Here is an 18,967-nt window from a genome sequence, read left to right as displayed (position 1 = left end):
CCTGCTGATTATAAGAACTCATGAAATTTAGCCCCTCTAGTTTTCAAAGGCAAATTTTATGGAAATTCATCATCCTCATGTGGATTCCTCAGTGCCTTGGTGTGGTAATCTGTTTCCCTTCTCCCCAGCTGCTTCCCCACCCAACCCCCTCTCTCTGCATACAGCAGTGGTCTGTTTACCTCCCCGCTGCATCTCTGCCCTTCCTACCCTCTCCAGTGTGACCTCTTCTCTTCCTTTAGTTGTAGACGTTGTTCTTCCAGTCCTCAGGTCATTTTCTGGGTTATTTACACTGATCTGAGTGTTATTTCTTATAACTCCCATTGTATAGCTATTGATACTCCCTTTGTATCTTTCAGACAAGGTAAGCTTAGGGTCTTCCTACTTTGCCATCTTCTCAGCAGTCCTCCAGAAAAGATCCTTCTTTCTGCAATCTAAATATTGTTCACATTCATGAGGAAAACAGTAATGCCAACTTCCACATGCCATTCTAATCCTGGGAAATACAGAAAAAGGTGTTCAACTTAATCATGAATGGTATAGCCTACACAAATGTCTATTCAACTACCAAATACAATCACATGTAAGTAGAAAAAATATCATAGAACACTTCTATGAAGCCATTAACTTTTTTTTTTACTCTACCTGTACTTTTCATACATAGCAAACAAGACTTTCCCAAAATTAGTATTGAGATTCACAGAAATCAACAAAAGCCAGATGATAACATTTACTGAAATACCATAACATTTCAATATCTAGCACTTACTGAATTAATATCTAACATTACTGGCGCACCTCCGTGCCTGGGTTGCTCAGTGGTTAAACGTTTGCTTTTGGCTCAGGTCATGATCCCGGTGTCCAGGGATCAAGTCCTACATCGGGCTCCCTGCAAGGACCCTGCTTCTCCCTCTGCCTTTGTCTCTGCCTCTCCTTCTATGTCTCTCCTGAATAAATAAAATCTTTTTTAAAAATGTCTAACATTACTATGCTAAGCACATTGCCTGTGTTATCTTGTTTACTCATTTAACTTAATCCAGCAGATGCTTTTATTATCCCTATTTTACAGATAAGGAGGGTGAGCCTTGGAAAGTTTCCATAACTAGCCCAAGATCATAGTGTCAGTGACCACTCAACTCTACTGCTTTCCTACAAAATCCCACTGATGAAATTAAAGCAAGACTTGTGAGAGTCACTTATCACCCTATACCTTGCAAGCCTTCCTCCTGTGCAGAACCATCTTCTCTTTCTTGTCCACCCCAGAAAGACAGGTTGCTGCATATGCAGAGGTAGTGGTCAAGATCACAATTCCAAGCCCTCAAAAATAACTGTAAATTAAACTATAAACCCCAGGAATTATAAGCAACCTTCCCAGGTTATACTGTTGATTGATGACAGAGGCAGACTTGAACCCCAGGGCTCCTGACTGACTACTGGAGTCTCCTATTTCATTGAGATACCTTTAATATTTACCTGAATCAGTTTTAAAATAGAGACTTCTAAACTGAGAAAACCAACTGGTACCACTTAACCCATTTTTACATTAATAACTGTTTTGGCTCAGGAACCATTTAATATGAACCATAAAATGAGACCATTACATCCCAACTGCCTTAAAATGCAATAATTATGGTTCATTTGGACTGCATTTCTGAAGATAATGGAATGAAATGAGTTTTTAAATTGAAAATTCTACCCTCAGCAATTTGTTGCTTTGCTTTTCCCTGTCTACTCGGCATTATAAGATTATTCATGAGACACTTCTGTTACTGTGGGAAATTTTGTACTTGGACATGTCCCAAGTGGAGCTGACATCTCCACAGCCTCTTCTCCAGAACGGTCTCTGACATATGATGGCCTAACCGATCTCTCTGTCCTCCAACTAGCATGGCACCACGCTTCTCATGGTCGCTTCCTATGCCGGTCACATAGACTGTGTGAGGGAACTGGTTCTGCAAGGAGCAGACATCAATCTCCAGAGAGAGGTAGGTCAGGTTTATGCTTGAATAAGAATGACCCAGGTGACAGAGACTCAAAATTTTTACAGTTGTGATTTGGTAAGGAAGACAAGAGTAATCATTGCTTTTTTCCTACATGGCATTGAAGCCTAGATTTCAGACTTTCCTGTGCCTAAAATAAGGCCCAGGAATGGACATTGGTTGTACTTCGGTTGAATGATGTTCTCCAGCATGTGTTGTAATCTGAAGTAACCAAACCTCTAAGCACATTCCCTAACTACTCATACATTTCCCCTCAATCTTAAATCAGTTCTTCCTTCTTCCATTGGGATGAGGTGCTATAGAAGTTTTAGGATTTTCATACAGATCATTATATTTTTAGAAGGATTGGGTCACCAACCTGTTCTTAATGAGGCTGACTTGCTAGATTATCTCAGCCATCCTCATCAAACCATGAGTTCACAGGGCTTCTCTGACTGGCCACATATTGAATAAGCTGTCCCCCAAAAAGCCATGTGGTCAACATTGGACTAAAATGTGAGCCTGTTCCCACACTTCATTCAAGGGCCATCTTGGAAGTTCAGTCTGGCTAGAAGATCTATTCTTGGTCCAACGTATAAGAGTGATGGGAGGCTGGGCCTTTTCACGTACTTTGGGAGCAGATCTGAGGGGGATCCATTTATCTCTGAGCTGATCTAGAGCCTTATAAATTAACCTTTATTGAGACACAGCTATAGCCTCAGGTCATCCCTAAAGTGAATTTTACCCCTCAGTCCACACTGACTCAGACCCAAGATGACACCCTGGGGCAAGCTCCAAATCAGACTGGAGCACTTGATTTTCCTTGATCCACTCTTATTTGAGGGCCTCCTCTACAGTTGTTTCAGAAAAGATGATTCATCAACCAAATTTTCATCAGTCAGCATGCCCCATCTTCCAGGCTGGCCTGCTACCCATGAGTAAAGCAACTTAAGACGCCCCATGTATGAGGGCTAGATATTCCATGAGGCATCTAAAATCTCTCCCCTTGAGGTGTCTCCTTGCCTGTAGACATGGAAGAATGACACTTGATGGATAGAATCTGGAGTCTGGTTCTCTGTAGCCCTAGACCAGCAAGCCTGATCTATTAAGAGGAGCCATACAGAAAGGCTATAGCAAATCCAGTCAGTCTCACAGACAGATTCTTCTGAGCAATTTTCACAACACTGGACCATTGTTTCAGGCTATTTTTCACGTCAGCAGCTAATTTTCTTCTGGAAAGAAAATGGGCCCATTTAGAATTATAGTTTGAAATTACCCTAATCTTTTTGTTTTTCCTTTATGCTTTCCAGTCTTGGTTTAGTATAACTTTAAAGAAGAGACAGATTTTCTGTAATGAAAACAATATGATTCAGATCTGCTTACTCAAAAAACTTTATCCTGAGGGGCAAGTTCCACACACATGAAAATATCTTCAGAACAACTGTGAAGAACTAAGAGAAGAGAAACATTTGTTTGCTTTCCAGCCAATGTATGGTTTTTTTATGGTTTTATATTTATCTTTTTCGTTCCAATTGCTCAGCTAATATTCTTGGATGTGAAACCTGTGGTGCATTAAACAAAATGGCCCTCTAGGACTTAACCAAAGTGTGCCCAATTTAGAGGTAACCTTGTGGCTCAAATGATGATGCTATGTGAGTTCCCAGTGATCCCCTAAATTTCCGGAGGCCACACCAGCCTCCGGTGATATTGCTGCCAAAGAGAGTCCCCAGCCTTACCTCATCTGTATTGTAAGCAAAGAGTTATTATGGAGTGCTATGGAAGTTACTCATATAGCAGGCTTCTACCTTGGTTCATTCTTTTTATTATTATTATTATTATTACCTTGGTTCATTTTTCCATTTAATCCATGTCAAAATACTTGTTTCTTGAAAAAGTACCTATTATTGTTTTCTTAGGATGGCTATCTAGGTTTATAGAACTTGTTAGAACAGGAAGCTAATGATCCAGAGAGACAATTAGCAATATTGAGAGAACCAGCAATATTGGCTAAAACTCTCAGGGATATGAGCTGTATATGCTGTTGTTATTAAGCACTGAGTTGCAGTAGTAAAGCACATGCATTTAAGACCTTCATTCACTCAAGTCTGGCTTGTATTGTCTACAGATTGCTACTTTCATGTGCACAATGATTAATAGTACACGTATGTCCAAAATGGACTCAAACTGCTATAGATATGATGTTTTAATATATCAGAAAAATCTTAGTGAAAAATCCTTGTTCTTAGTGAAGGAACAATTTCTATAAATTATCTCTGGTAGTGTCTAAAATTTAATGTCTATTAAGAAGATGAGAATTTTCCTGTGCTAGCCCCGTTTCTTCATCCAGACCTAGTTACATCATCAGGTTTCTGGAAGTCAGTGTCCTCCACTGTAGGAAAACAATGAGAAGATGCTTCCCACTTGTTTCTGTAGGAACCAAGGAGAAAATCACTCCTGCATTGAGGCAGAGAGGCTCTGGGAACAATCATATTACCTGTGCCTCCCCAGGGCAATGTCTGGTTGAGAGCATAGCCTGATATAGAAGGTCACAACTGGGAAGGTATTGGCTTGTGTTCTGCCACAGTGATTGGGTTCCTTGTTCTCTGTCATGTGCACATGCACACATGCACATACATGTACACACTCACTTAAGAACAAGCTTCAGAGTGATCAGTAACCCTTAGGGCATGCTCCTCCTGGCTTCTCCCACCTGGGTGAGAACCTACCACTTTAATACTTCTGGGTGAGCCATGGAAGGAGGTTTTTCTCCTCATTGTGCCTGGGAAAATATAATGTTAGCTTTATCCCTGCTCAAAGCACTGAAGAGCATCTTTATGTGAAAAATATATATTGCCCCCAAGAGCAGTATGATGATTTTGCTCATATCACACAATGATTTGGCTACCACTCTTTGAGTAGGCCTATAAAAATGGCTGGGAAGAGAGGATGCTAGTGTCTCAGTACCACTGATCAGTTTAAAATTTGAAATCAGAACTATTTGAGTCCATTTGAGTGAACTGCTTAGATCCTTTCTTGTGCTGGTCACTTTCTACTTTCTGCTTAACTCTGTAACCAGAACTCTACGGGAAGTCTTCCCTGTATGAATGAATGCCCATGTTACCAAGCATGGTAGTCCCTGTGGCCACTATAACAAATTACCACCAACTAGGTGGCTGCAAAGAACAGAAATCTTAGGATTCTGGAGGCCAGAAAATTCAAGATGTATCCACAGAGCTGCACCCCCTCTGGAGACTGCAGAGGAGAACCCATTCTTCACCTCTTCCAGCTTCTGGAAGCTGTGGGCATTCCTTGACATGTGGCCACATTCCCCTCATGTCCACCTCCATGACCACATTGCTTCCTCCTCTCCTCCGTGTCAAATGTGTCTCTGCCTCGCTGTTATAAAGACAGTTGTCACTGGATTTATGGCCCAGCAGGATGAGCCAAAATAAGTGCCTCTTCTCAAAATCCTTAACTTAATCACATCATATGCCACAGAAGGTAACATTCACACGTTCCAAAAATTTGGACAGGGCCATATCTTTTGGGCCCACCGTTCATCACATTTCACCAACAATAAAGTTCTCCTTTCATCTTCTCACTTCTCTGAACAAGGAAAATAATCAGTTCAAATGTAGGTTATAAGGCTCACATATAAAAATATTGTTTTGTTTGCAAATGTATAAATCAAATGCAGTGTAACTACATGTCTTAAAATCAGCTGCTTGTTCTCTTCTAGTCAGGTCCAACTGCCCTGTTCTTTGCTGCCCAGCAAGGACATAATGACGTCGTCAGATTTCTCTTTGAATTTGGAGCATCCACTGAATTTAGGACCAAAGTAAGAGAACTTTATTGATTTCATACCTTCTTGAAGAATTTTGGCCGTCATGAATATTCATGTCTCTCCCATCTATGATATGAATTTGTGCTTCTCTTTTTACAAGATTTTCAAGCCTAAGACAGTGGGTTTACTTGTAATGGTTACAAAGTTACTTGTAATGGTTCAGAGGTAGTACTAAGAATTCAGTTCAAAAAATGACATTTTTACCCTGGGCTCATAATTTTTTGGGGAATTATTTAGATTCTGTCTTGCACTGGTAGCTTCCTACTTTGAGACACTAAATTTTGTTAACAGGATAGATACAATACCAGGTGCTTTATAGTTTCCCTGTTAATCCCAGTGTTCTGATAACAACTGTCAAAGTGTCAAAGCCACTATTAGTGAATCTGAGAGATTTCTAAGAAGTAAACTGTGGCAGTTTACTTTCTGAGATGTTCTCACTGAAATACATAATACATGATAACAGTTTATATAGTTGGGCAAGGAAATGAGGTTCTTCCTTTAAAATAGTCATTGATTCTTCATGTTGGAAATACAGATAAGAAAACTGAGGGTGCAGAAAGATCAATTTTGTGTTCACAGTATCATTTTACATGATAACGGTTTATAGTAGGAGAATTTGAACTGCTCTAACATTTTTGTAATTGTCAGCTTATTTCCAGCCTAATCATAACCAAAAAATTCTTGGAAACTTGCCTTTCTTGGAATCTTTTAGGCTATCTTAATCCATTGTATGTGATATTTTGATATCAGGGGAGTTTCCAGTGTTTCTTTTTTTCCTGTTAAGATGTTGACTATTAAGTAGATCTGAATTTCAGATAGGATTGGTCTGTTTTGAACCTGCTATTAGACTGTACACATGCCTCTAAACATGCTGAATATAATATACAGTATTTTACACACAAAAATATGTGTGTATATTTTTATATTAATTCTCATTTTATTTTTCATTATAAAAGTAATACAACTAAAATTGGAAAGTAAAGTCCTACAAATGTAAATCTCAAGTCTATGAACTAAGTCAGAATGATCATGCACCACCATGTGGCTGCTTCAGTCTTCTTGGTTAACAGTGAATACTGGCTCAAAGCCTTTGTCCATGAGCCAGTTTGTGCTGTCCCAGAAATCTATGGAACATGGGGCCCAGAGCACAATTCCAGATGTTTCCATTAGATCAGCTGCAGGTGCCCAAGAACTTTCCATGCAAAGAAGAGAGTGTCGAGAAGCGTTGAGTTTTCATATGATCATGTCATCAAAACTGCTTTTGTTTCAACAGTTGTTCTCATCATTATTAAAGCGATATCCCCCAAAATATGTGTTTAAAAGTAAAAGGTACAGAGGCATCTTAGTAGCTCAGTCAGTTAAGCTTCTGCCGTCAACTCAGGTCCTGATCTCAGGGTTCTGGAATGGAGCCCTGCGTGGGGCTCCATGCTCAGAGGGGAGCCTACTTCTCCCTCTGCCCCTACTCACCACCCTGTTTGTGCTCTCTCTCTCTCAAATAAATAAATAAATAAACTCTTTAAAAATAAACAAATAAACAAATGGTACAGGGGCACCTGGATGGATCAGTCAATTAAGTGTCTGGGTATAAGCCTACTTAAGAAAGAAAGAAAACAATAAAAACTAAAGGTACCAGCTCTAAGGTATTTTATTCTCCCATCTCATTAGGCAAAGAGAAAATGGACAGAACAAAAGTTGGAACTGTGGTTCATTGCTGCTATTCAATTTCTTCTTGCCCACTTACCACCCCCCCAGCATACACCTGCCCCCACCACTGGCCGCAGCCCTCCAGTCTCTGTCCTCCAGTCTCCACCCTTCAAATCACAGCTCAAGTGCCCTCTCCCCACCCCCTCCCACACACACACACACAGCCTGTGTCAAGGGAGCTCTTAGGACAGCGTTTCTCAAGTGAGGCCCACCTGTCTCCTTCACACCACAGTGCCCTCATGTGACTGGTCAGAAAGCCATTTCCTGGGCCTCACCAGAATCAGACCCTGTAAGGGTTGGAGTTGGAGGGCAGGCATTTTGGATAAACACTCTGCCCAAATTTAGAAACCACATTAACTTATAGTTATGATTTGTATTTCAGAGCCAGATGACATGTGGATGCATTATTTACAATTAGCGCAGATGTCCACATACCAATTCACAGAGCCAAACAAACAGCTCCGCAATTATAGATGGGAAAAGATAATGCCTTGGCTGCAGCACCTGAGAAAAACCATCAAGGGTTTCAATTGACCACAAACTCAGTGAGTCAGTAGTGTGATGTGGTTGACATAAAAGCTAATTCTAATTTAGGCTGTCTAGATAAAAGTAGAGTAGATGGAACAATGGAATGTCCCATTCCACATCAGACCACATCTACTTTTTGGTGCTCTGATTAATTCTGGGGCCCACATTTTAAAAGAGATCTGGACAAACTGGCACATGTTCAAAGGAAAATGCTAAGCAGGATGGTGAGAGGTACACAGGATATGCTGTAGTTATCTACTCTTAATGGATGCATACCTTGACCCTTGAAGACAATAGCCCCAGGGGGTTACTTCATAAATCTCCTTAATCTCAGAGGCCCACAGCTGGAGGGAACCACAGAGAGAAGCCAACGTTTGTCAAGTGGGTCTCTAGCCAGAAGACACAGGAGACTATTTGGGTAATTCCAACACAGAACTGATTGGTACAGACTTTCTATTCTTTGTTTCCTTTACTGAGATACAAAGAAGCAATTCTGCATTTGACTTGGGGAATTACTCATAATAACATAGTCCAGTAAGCTATAAATAAATAGTCCAGTAAATCTATCCCAAGCAAGTCATCCACATGTACAGCACAATGTCTTTAGGACGAACCATGCTATGATTATAAAGAAAAAGAGATGAAAAAGGAAAGTGAGTTTGTTGTTATCTATGGGAAAAAAATCTTTTCCAAAGCTTTCCCTCTGTGAAGAGCATCTGCTTGGTAAATATGTGTCTGCACTCTTTCTAATGTGTTTATATTTTGCAGGATGGGGGCACAGCCCTCTTGGCTGCCAGTCAGTATGGGCATATGCAGGTTGTGGAGACCCTTCTGAAACATGGAGCCAATATCCACGACCAGCTTTATGTGAGTGCATTTTCAAGAGGACGTTAGGTGGACCCTTACCTATCCCCTCATCACACACACATAGCATTGCAGTCTAAATTTAGATGCCGGAAATGTCAACTTCAAAAATATTTTAATGAACAGTAGGACTTTAATCTGAGACATCAAAGAAAAAAAGTTAATCAGATGAGCTTTTTCTATGAAGAAATACATAATCTTCTTTACCCATCTTTGTTCTACTTTTTTAAGTGTCTTGTACATATGAGATATTTCATATAACTTATGGAGTTAGAATCATCAAAAATCATGTGACACATACTCATAACAAGCATAGAAAATGGACTTGCTGGGAAAAAAAAAAAAACGCTCCTGGTATAGAGTTATCTAGGAGGAAGAGCACAAATAAAGGAAAAATCAAGTTATTTGGAAGAGAAGTGAGGTTGGGTGTGTGAACAACTATGAAGTACATGCACACCATTGACCTTCAAAAGGCTATTGTGGGTCTGTTACAGCTAATGGACAATTAGCACATTACCCATTGTCACTATAATTCCATAGGACTTATGGAAGATTTAGTTCTGGATTTGAACAGAACTAAAAAAAAAAAAAATACATACATATGAGGAGATGAAGTGACTTGATAGAGTCTCTCCCTCTCTCTCTCTCTCTCTTTTTTTTTTTTTTTTTTTTTTTGATAGAGTCTCCTAATGAGGAGTGGAAGGATTCCTACTGCCAGTTACCTAGGAATCATATTTTAGGCTATCCTACCACCAGACATTCAGTCCTATGGCACTATACTTTCATAGATGCGTAGTGAGATGTGTAGATGTGAACTTTTCCATGTGAACACCCTTTCCTGAGTTTACACAATTAATGGACAAATCATACCTAGCAACTAGCATTACCCCTTTTGCACTTCAAAATCTGTAACACCCTTTGAACCCATGGCTTTCACATTTGAATGACTGAATTACTTGACACAGGTCTGAAGGAGTGATTCTCAGCTCTGGCTACCATTAGAATCACATGGGGAACTTAAAAAAAAAAAAAAAAAAAAAAAAAAGACTTCCAGGCCTCCTCCAGATTAAGCCAGAATCTCTGAGGGCACAGCCGGGCCACAGATGGTTCTGATGTGTAGCCAAGTCTAAAAAACATAGGTCTACAGCTTTGGCTATTTCTCCAGCTGTCTATAATGAAGTATATCTGAGAGCATGAATGAGCAGATGTGTGTGTATATATGTGATTGAATCTGAAGAGCCCACGTCTTCGGAAAAAGAAAGTGAGTTGTGATTTTCATCTGAAAATGACTGTTATTGTTAATAGTCAGCAATGCAAATTGACTGGCAAATTTGTACTGTTAGATAACATTCTTCTAGAAGGCTCACTAGAGTGGCATGGAATCTTAGAAATGTAGGGTTTGGGGAGAGCCCATTCCTGTAGTAAATTCCTCTCTGTTATTAAGTGGCTCAAGAAATCTCGTGCACTGAAATTTCCATTTTATGTTAAGACTTTTACCCTTACCCAAACAGTCCAAATGTAAATGTTTCCATTAAAGACAACTGAAACATGGAGGATCCCCAGTCAATGACTCCTGAAGGCTTCTAAGAACAGAAATTTGTAATGTGCACTGAGAACGCAATGCTTAGATATCCATTTGAGAACATTTCCAAGAGTTCACAGCTGCTAAAAGCGCAGTGGATTTTCTATGGCAACACGGTAAGGAGCAGCTGAACATTTTATCCCCATATCAAACATCTGCTTAAAAATCTATACAGGCTGAGTAATTTTTTAATGATTGCCTTAGGAGAAGTCTGGCAGCTCACCTGTCACCCACTAGAAATCCAGCACCCTCTACTGGTTGGACTTGCAGGGAAAAGAGCTTTGTATTTTAACTTGTGGTTAACATTTCTGATGGGAGGGATGGTAATTAACTGGTTTAGCTAGGTGTTTTCCACTAGGATGTGCTTGGGTTTTCCACAGCAGTCTAAAAATAATGAAGTTCACCACGTTCTATGAATACTATCTATGTGAAGTGAGCATCTGGGGAGAATGCATGCTTCTGAACTGACTGCTGTATTTGTTGACATTACCAATGACATGTCTATAAGAAAGAAGAAATGTTCACAAGACATAGACACTCAGCAAAAAATGAAAAACAAAACAAAACAAAATAAAACAAAAAGCCACTAAAGAAAACTGGAGGCAAACACTTGCTTTGAGCTTTTATGCAGGATTTCTTAGTTGTCTGCAAGTGGTGTTGGTATCTGCCGGGCTGTCAGGGAGCAAGTTCATGGACAGTCTCACCAGGACAGTTTTTCTGAAAGCATATTTTGTTTCAAATCTTGGAAAAACTGCATGTGGATAAAGGGGCAAGAAAGAGAAAGGGGTAGGAAAAATTTAATTAAAAGGACACTTTTATTTCTGATTCATAAAAACATACCAAATAGGTTTTGAGGACTTGTTCGTTGTTTTTTATTTATAGACTTGATTTTGTGTTTGTTTTTAAACTAACACTTAAACCCTTAATTGACAAAAGACTTGAAGTGGGAAACTATTACATGTACATATTTTTGAAACAAATGAAAAAGGGGATAAACCCTGAGATCACATAATGAAAGCAGAGATAGCAAGTAATGAGAAGTCTGTGTAGACAAGAGAAAAATGATGACTGGCTATTTGGACAGCCTGGGTGCTCCTGCCAAGTGGGTGGATCATGAGTTCCATGGTCAAGATGTTGTAGAATGAATGGTCATTACATTTGTTATAACTTATCCTGATAAGACTCTTTGAAACTTTACCTTTCCACCAGACTTACTGTGATATGTTAGAACTATTCTTCAAAGAATAAAACACTAACCATTAATATGAAAACAGAGCAGGGGACAGAAATGGAAAGTTGTAGTAAAACGTATGTACTTTTAATCGAATGTCTTTTAAAATAAACGTGACAGATTATTTGAATAGTTTCATTGTGACACCTCTCAGGACGGAGCCACTGCACTCTTCCTAGCTGCCCAAGGTGGTTATTTGGATGTTATTCGATTATTGTTGTCTTCAGGAGCAAAAGTCAACCAGCCAAGGCAGGTAATGTCCACATGCATGAGCGGTGGGGCAGGGAGGGCATCTTCCAACCCTTTTGCCTCTGTGATGAAGCTAATCCTAGATTAGGGTTTCTCCTGGTCTTCGCTTTGGGCTCACCTGAAAGCCTGTGATATCGAGCTGACTTCACCATTTACTGTTTTTGAACCTTCGGTGTTGGGTGTTGGAAGTCAAGTACATACTTGGCCGCCTCCTGTTAAATAAATTATGGCTGCAGTGATGTCATGAGAGTGGGCTAGCCTGGGACATAGGTAAATAGATGTGAGTCAGGTAGCCTTGCTCCTGCCCAGTCCCTCCACTGATAAGCTGCTTTTTTATCTCTTACCCCGCTTCTTCTTCCACCACGCCAAAGAGGAGTGCATTAGTCAACTGGAAATCATTAGTAGGTTCCACCCCTTCATCTCTCACAATCAGAACACTACTGTAGACTTAATTTACTAACAGCAAGCTAACAACACCCAGCGAATCAATTGATACTTAAAGGAACAGAACCACCTGGTAATATAGGTCACACTTTATGAATGGTAAAGAGCCATCCAAATCTAAGGCATTATAATTAGCTTTTCTTATATAGGATGATTTCTGCACTAATTAATTTGTTTTTAACAAAACATTTCAGATTAAAATAATATCACTTTAAAGGTACTTTTCTTGGGAGAAATCAAGCTGATTTCTTACCAGTGTATGACACGCAGGCAGATTGCCAGTAATATAACCTGATGTGTAATGTAACACATGCCTATATGTTCATGTAGGGAGGATTCGTCTGAGCTCTTGGCCCCAGGTTTCATCAGTCTTTAGAAGTCCAATTGCATAGGAACCTAAGAAGGGAAAGGGCCTTTGGATACAGTGAGTTTGAGGTCAGGAGTCCTGAGTTCTAGATCCAGCTCTGCTAATAACTGTGTGGTTTGGAACATGTGAATCAGCCTCTCTGGATTTGTCGTCCTTCATCTGAAAATTAGGAGACTGGGCAGAATGATCCTGACATCTCTTCCAGATCCCCCTTTTTTAATAACCGTTTTATCCAATACTTAATCAGTGTTTCTTAAGCACTGCACATATATATATATTAGATACTGCTATGAATGTGATTAAATTTTTAAGATTTTTAAAGATATTCTTAGATTTAGATGGCTCCAGGAATACTCTTGGGAAAGCAAGCTTTTAGAAAATGTTGTACTTCCATACCTGCCAGAATTGACATCTGAGGACAGGAATTTAATATTTTCTTGCAGGTCCTTCTTATTTTGAAACTGTTGATTGATTCTGAATCAGACTTTTAACTTTGGTTTCATCTTGCCAAAGTTAGTAAGCAGAATTAGTAATTTTTAGATTGCAGGAGGGTTTTTTTTAAGATTGTATTTATTTATTCATGAGAGACACAGAGGGAGAGGCAGCAACATAGGCAGAGGGAGCATTAAGCTCCCTGCTGGGAGCCCAATGAGGGGAGGACACTCAATCCCAGGACCCCAAGAATATGCCCTGATCTGAAGGCAGAGGCTCAACCACTGAGCCATGCAGGCATCCCAGATTGCAGGAGCTTGATTTGGAGGCCATTATTGAGGGTACCACCATGAATTTAGAAATGAAAGATTGTTAAGATTATCAGGCCTTTCTATCTGCACATCTTTCTGAAATAATTTCTAGCACTTTGACAAATCTAATTGTGAAATAAATTGTATTAGCCATATGCCTAAGGTACTATTCATAAAAAAAAAGTTTATATAAGAGATTATATTTCAAATAGTGCATGGATTGTGGCCACTCAAATCTAGATTGAGTTATACGACGATGCTGAAGCCAAGAAATTAAAGAGTGAGCCAACAGTGCCATGGTGGCCACAACCCCTACAGCTGCTTTTATTCCTCACAATGAGCATGACCTGGTCAAAGTAGATGACCTAGTCCGGCAGTGGGAGGATCCCTTCCTTGGATCAGGGAGCAAGTGACATGCCCTCTGAAAACTGCACCTCATGCAATTGTTTGGAATTGAGTTCAGCTCTGAAAAGATTGTTATTCAGGAAAAGAGTGTTTTATAAAATAAAAATAGCTTTGGAAGAAAAAAGGAAATGGAATTTTTCCTTTTTAGAGGATACATGTACCCCACTAACTACTCTCGAGCCATGATCTTTTTATTACCTGCCGTGAGGTGATAATGAGAGGTTGTCTGGCCAGGTCAGACTAGCCCAAATTCTGTCTTCTTTTAAACTCTAAACTCTGCAGGGAAAAAAAAGTATAAACTCTGCATATTTTACTCCCTCCTAGAAAACAAGCAGTGTCATAAATATGGCAAAGTGATAGTAGTCCCATCTAACTTTGTCACAAGTTATGAGGAGGTAAAAAAAAAAAAGTATAATTCATAGTTTCCATTAAAATGGCCAATGCGTAGTAGCATCAGCAGGGCATTTGGAAACCAGTGTTTAATTCTGAAATCTCAGCTGACACGTGGAGTCACTGTCAGAAAAGTCTTGAATTTATAAAATTTATTTTTTAAAAAAAATTATAAAATAAATAAAGACAAGGATATATGCCAGATTTCATTTCTTGATTTTTTTAATGCTTTTAGATAAATCTTATTTATTATTTTTCCTTGCTGTTCTATGGGGTCCTGACATTTTCTGGCACAGTGTGACAGGATGTTAATGAAGTTGCATTGGTGTTCTTCAGCTGACTTTTGCTCTGAGCTACAGGGAATCTGAACATTCCCCAGGAATGGCTTTTCTGGGGAATCCCTGGGTGGCTCAGCAGTTTAGTGTCTGCCTCTGGCCCAGGGCGCAATCCTGGAGTCCCAGGATCGAGTCCCAGGATCAAGTCCCACATCGGGCTCCAGGCATGGAGCCTGCTTCTCCCTCTGCCTGTGTCTCTGCCTCTCTCTCTCTCTATGTCTATCATAAATAAATAAATAAATAAATAAATAAATAAATAAATAAATAAATAAATAAATCTTTAAAAAAAAAAAAAAAAGGAATGGCTTTTCTGTGTAACCCTATCACAGATGAACTACCTGAAAACCTTTCTAGGACATCTGTGAAAAGGAATCAGAATCACAAAGCCATAAGCAGACTTTGGAAAGACTAAGCTCTTGATTTGAAACTAGAAAAATACTTCCTCCTAGTTTGTCCTAGGTGAAAAAGGTCAAGAGTCACAGAGATCATTGTAGTCTATGGTCAAGCTAAAAACTCCTTTTCAGTTCTATGTGTGTGACCACAGCAAGTAGAATAGAGACACATCAAGCCTTTTTAATCACCAGCTAAAATGGCTTATTTAGTCTGTTTTTCTATCAACAAAATGCTTTGACATCTCCTTTTCCCAACTCAACTCGTCCACCTTGTTAAACAGTACTTTCAGAGTGGTAAAGGTCTGAGGGCTTACCCAGGGCTGAGTTTAGACTATCCTCACTCATCCTAACTAGTCCTTTCAGTATGCTAATGGGATCTCTTTGAAGCCAGACAGAAAGGCCATCACATAAAGCATCCTCCCTAGCCCCTTGTTTGCACTTCCATGCAGAAATGCTAGGACCTGGATAGTGACAGGCCCCCTGGGTTGCAAGCTTGGAGGGGGTGAACCCAATGGTGAGCAATGGGAGAGAGTAGGGCCAATGGATTGTTTCAGGGTCCTGAGGGCTTGGGGGTAGAAGTGAACAGCAACAGGGAGGCCCCACTGCTTACATGCCCTCTGCACATGGTAGGCACTCTGGAAAGGTATGTTGACTCCAGAAGATACCCCATAGTTTGAGCAGAGCTCCATGAGGCTTGGAAGGCGGAAGACAGTGATCAGTGGCTGCAAACTGAAACAAGGCTCAGATATAGGGCCTAAACTCAGGGCCAGGACACCAGTCCCAGGAAGACTGTAAGAGCCAGAGAGGGAACCAGATCCAGGTCTCTGGGTGGGCAGTAGCTTGTGAGTTATGGGAATATGGATCACTTAAGGAAATGAAACACAGTCTATTTCCTTACTAACTGCATGACCTTGAACAAGTCACTTACACTCCTTGAATTTCAGGGTTTCTTTTATTATTATTTTAATTCCAGTATAGTTAACATACAGTGTTATATTAGTTTCAGATCTACAATATAGTGATTCAACAGTTCCGTATATTGCTGTGTTCATCACAGTAGGTGATTAAGTACTCTTAATCCCCTTCACCTATCAAACTCATCTCCCCCCACCCCTTTGGTAACCACTAATTTGTTCTCTATAATTAACAGTCTGTTTCGTAGTTTGTCTTTTTGTCCTTTTTTTTCCTTTGCTCATTTGTTTTGTTTCTTAAATTCCATATATGAGTGAAATCATGTGGTATTTGTCTTTCTCTGACTGCTTTATTGCACTTAACCTTATACCCTCTAGGTCCATCCATGTTGTTGCAAATGGCAAGATTTCATTATTTTTATGGCTAATATTCCATTGTGTATATATACCACTTTTTCTTTATCCATTCATTTATCGATGGACACTAGAATTGCTTCCATATCTTGGCTATTGTAAGTAATGCTGCAATAAATATAGGGGTGCATATATCTTTTCGAGTTAGTGTTTTCATATTCTTTGGGTAAATACCCAGTAGTGGAATTGCTGGATCATATTGTAATTCTACTTTTAATTTTTTTAGGAACCTCCATACTATTTTCCACAGATGCTACACCAGTTTGCATCTGGTGCAGGAGGGCTCCTTTTTCTCCACATCCTCACCAACACCTGTTGTTTCTTGTGTTGTTGATTTTAGTCATTCTGACAGGGGTGAGGTGATGTTTTATTGTGGTTTTGATTTGCGTTTCCCTAATGATGAGTGATGTTGAGCATCTTTTCATGTGTCTGTTAGCCATCTGTAGGTCTTTGGAAAAATGTCTGTTCGTGTCTTCTGCCCATTTTTTAACTGGATTATTTGTTTTTTGGGTGTTGTGTTGTATAAGTTCTTTATATATTTGGATGCTAACTCTTTATTGGATAGGTTATTAACAAATATCTTCTCCCATTTATTAGGCTTTTTTCTTTTAGTCTCATTGATTATTTCCTTTGCTATGTAGAAGCTTTTATTTTGATGTAGTCCAGGGTTTTGTTTTGTTTTGTTTTCATCTGTTAAACCAGGATAATTATGGTACCTTTGCAATTATGATTTCTATTTCATCCAGGCCTCAGTGGAGTAGAAAACTCATCAGATATCAAGGTTGCACTCTTTCTCTCGTGAGCCATGTAGTCCCTGTCATCTCAGAGTCCCTTCATGCCTCTCTCTCTTCCCACTCCTTTTTTTTTTAGCATTCCCTGCCTACTCATCTTGTATATAGTCCCTAAGTTCATAGGTCAGACTACCAAACTCTTGGGAGAGTGATGTCATTGTTGCCACTAGGCTCTGCACACCACAGTGGACTGGTCCGCCTGCCCATCCTTGGTCTGATCACTTGTGGGTGGGGAGAATGAGGTCAGGCTGGGCAATGCAGGCATCTGGTAACATCTTTTACAGACTTGTTTGCTGGCCTGGGGCTACCAAGCGGGACCCAGTTATGAGAAATGGGCTCCAGGTCAGGGAAAGGCTGGTACCAAAGTTGTCTCAGTACTGAACCCCCTCTGCTATTGACAAGATTCCTTATATCTCTTGGGCCTCCAGCTTAGAATGAATTGGTTCCCAAGACTTTCTGTCTGGCTTGAGCATATAGATGGACGTAGCCTGAGTGGGAAGACTAGAAGCAGCAGAAGCAAAGAGCTAGTGCCACTAAATAGTCTCATTCCCATGGAAGAAAATAGTTTTAATACTTTTTCTAAATAATCTTTAGGAGCCTAACTAAAATGATCTAACATTTCGTTTCTGATACAAATCATGTCATACACTCCGTCTCCTGCTATGATCTATCTATAAAAATGTATTAGAAGTTACTAGAAAATATTATCTCAAATGGAACAAGGGATAACCAGGTCAGAAGAAACTGTACAAATCACCTGTGTAATCATCCATCAGATACATGAATCCTCTCTCTCACAGTCCTGCTGAGTGGCAGTCAGCCACTGGTGAACCCCTCCAGCATGGGGGACCCATTACTACTATTGAATCTTTAACCGGCTCTACTACCACCTCTGTCTTACACTGAGCCAAAGTCTCAAGTGGCTTTTACCCACCAGTCCCCCTTGGTGCCAGTTGGTGTGCAGAATCGATCTAAATCCTTTTCTGCTTGGTTTGCACACAAATAGTAAATGACAGCTGTCATAACCCTGGGAATCTCATCTTCTTCAAGCTAAGTGTCCTATTTCCTTTTCTTAAAAAGGTGCCACAGAGGTCCTAACTTACTGTGATTTGTTTCACTGTAATTTATTTGTTTTGAATTTTAAAACTATAGATTTTTGTCAGGAAGTATTCAAAAACATATATATTTTTTAATGTTTTTCCTATTCCAGTTCTCTCAAAACTCCACAAAAAGGAGCCAACTTGACTCAATTTCTATCATTTTCATTGTGAAGTCCTCTTTATAAGGAAGACTCTGACCCTTATAATAGTAATAAGAGAAAACAGGAATTGAGGTGTACAGATAAAGGGGAAAACCTCTTTCCACAAACTAGATAATCAACTAATAAGTACTTTGATTTGACAATAATGCTCCAACTCACATTCAACTTCCTGGGTTTAACCCCAAATCTCATTTTACCAATCATTCCTACCTGTTGGATCAGTTATCTCACAGGAAAACTGGAAAAATCAAATAAAGCATGTGGAGTGTTTTGTTAACAAAAGTACAAATTAAGGTGTTTATTGTTTTTCATGGTAAATATGCAGATTCAGTGACCTGTCTTTTCTAAGCACCCGCTATCCAGTCCTGTGCTCAGCACTGTCCTACATGTTTTCTCATTCATGAGTTTCTCTGGGATGCCAACGTTTTTGCAGAAGAGAACAGAGGCTCAGAGTGATTTGGCTCAGGTCTCATAACCCAGAAGCGAGGACTTCTTTTTCCACCTACCATGACTATTGCAATTCAAGTGATAAAAGT

At 39.7% G+C, this 18,967-nt stretch overlaps 1 protein-coding gene across 8 annotated transcripts in view; it reads left to right on the top strand.

Annotated features, from left to right (window-relative positions):
- ANKRD29 (ankyrin repeat domain 29) overlaps positions 1–18,967 on the top strand; it is a 54,274-nt gene that overhangs the window by 19,472 nt on the left and 15,835 nt on the right. For 6 of the 8 annotated variants that reach the window (XM_072829050.1, XM_072829051.1, XM_072829052.1 and 3 more), the window contains 4 exons: positions 1,884–1,982; positions 5,716–5,814; positions 8,821–8,919; positions 11,884–11,982. In XM_072829050.1, coding sequence (XP_072685151.1) covers positions 1,884–1,982; positions 5,716–5,814; positions 8,821–8,919; positions 11,884–11,982 — 396 coding nt within the window. The remainder of the gene's footprint in view (positions 1–1,883; positions 1,983–5,715; positions 5,815–8,820; positions 8,920–11,883; positions 11,983–18,967) is intronic. The other 2 variants (XM_072829053.1, XM_072829054.1) reach the window with 2 other exon arrangements.

The sequence above is a fragment of the Canis lupus genome, chromosome 6 (assembly GCF_048164855.1).
Source record: "Canis lupus baileyi chromosome 6, mCanLup2.hap1, whole genome shotgun sequence".
NCBI classification, from domain to species: domain Eukaryota; kingdom Metazoa; phylum Chordata; class Mammalia; order Carnivora; family Canidae; genus Canis; species Canis lupus.
This window is presented reverse-complemented; position numbering and strand designations above follow the sequence as displayed.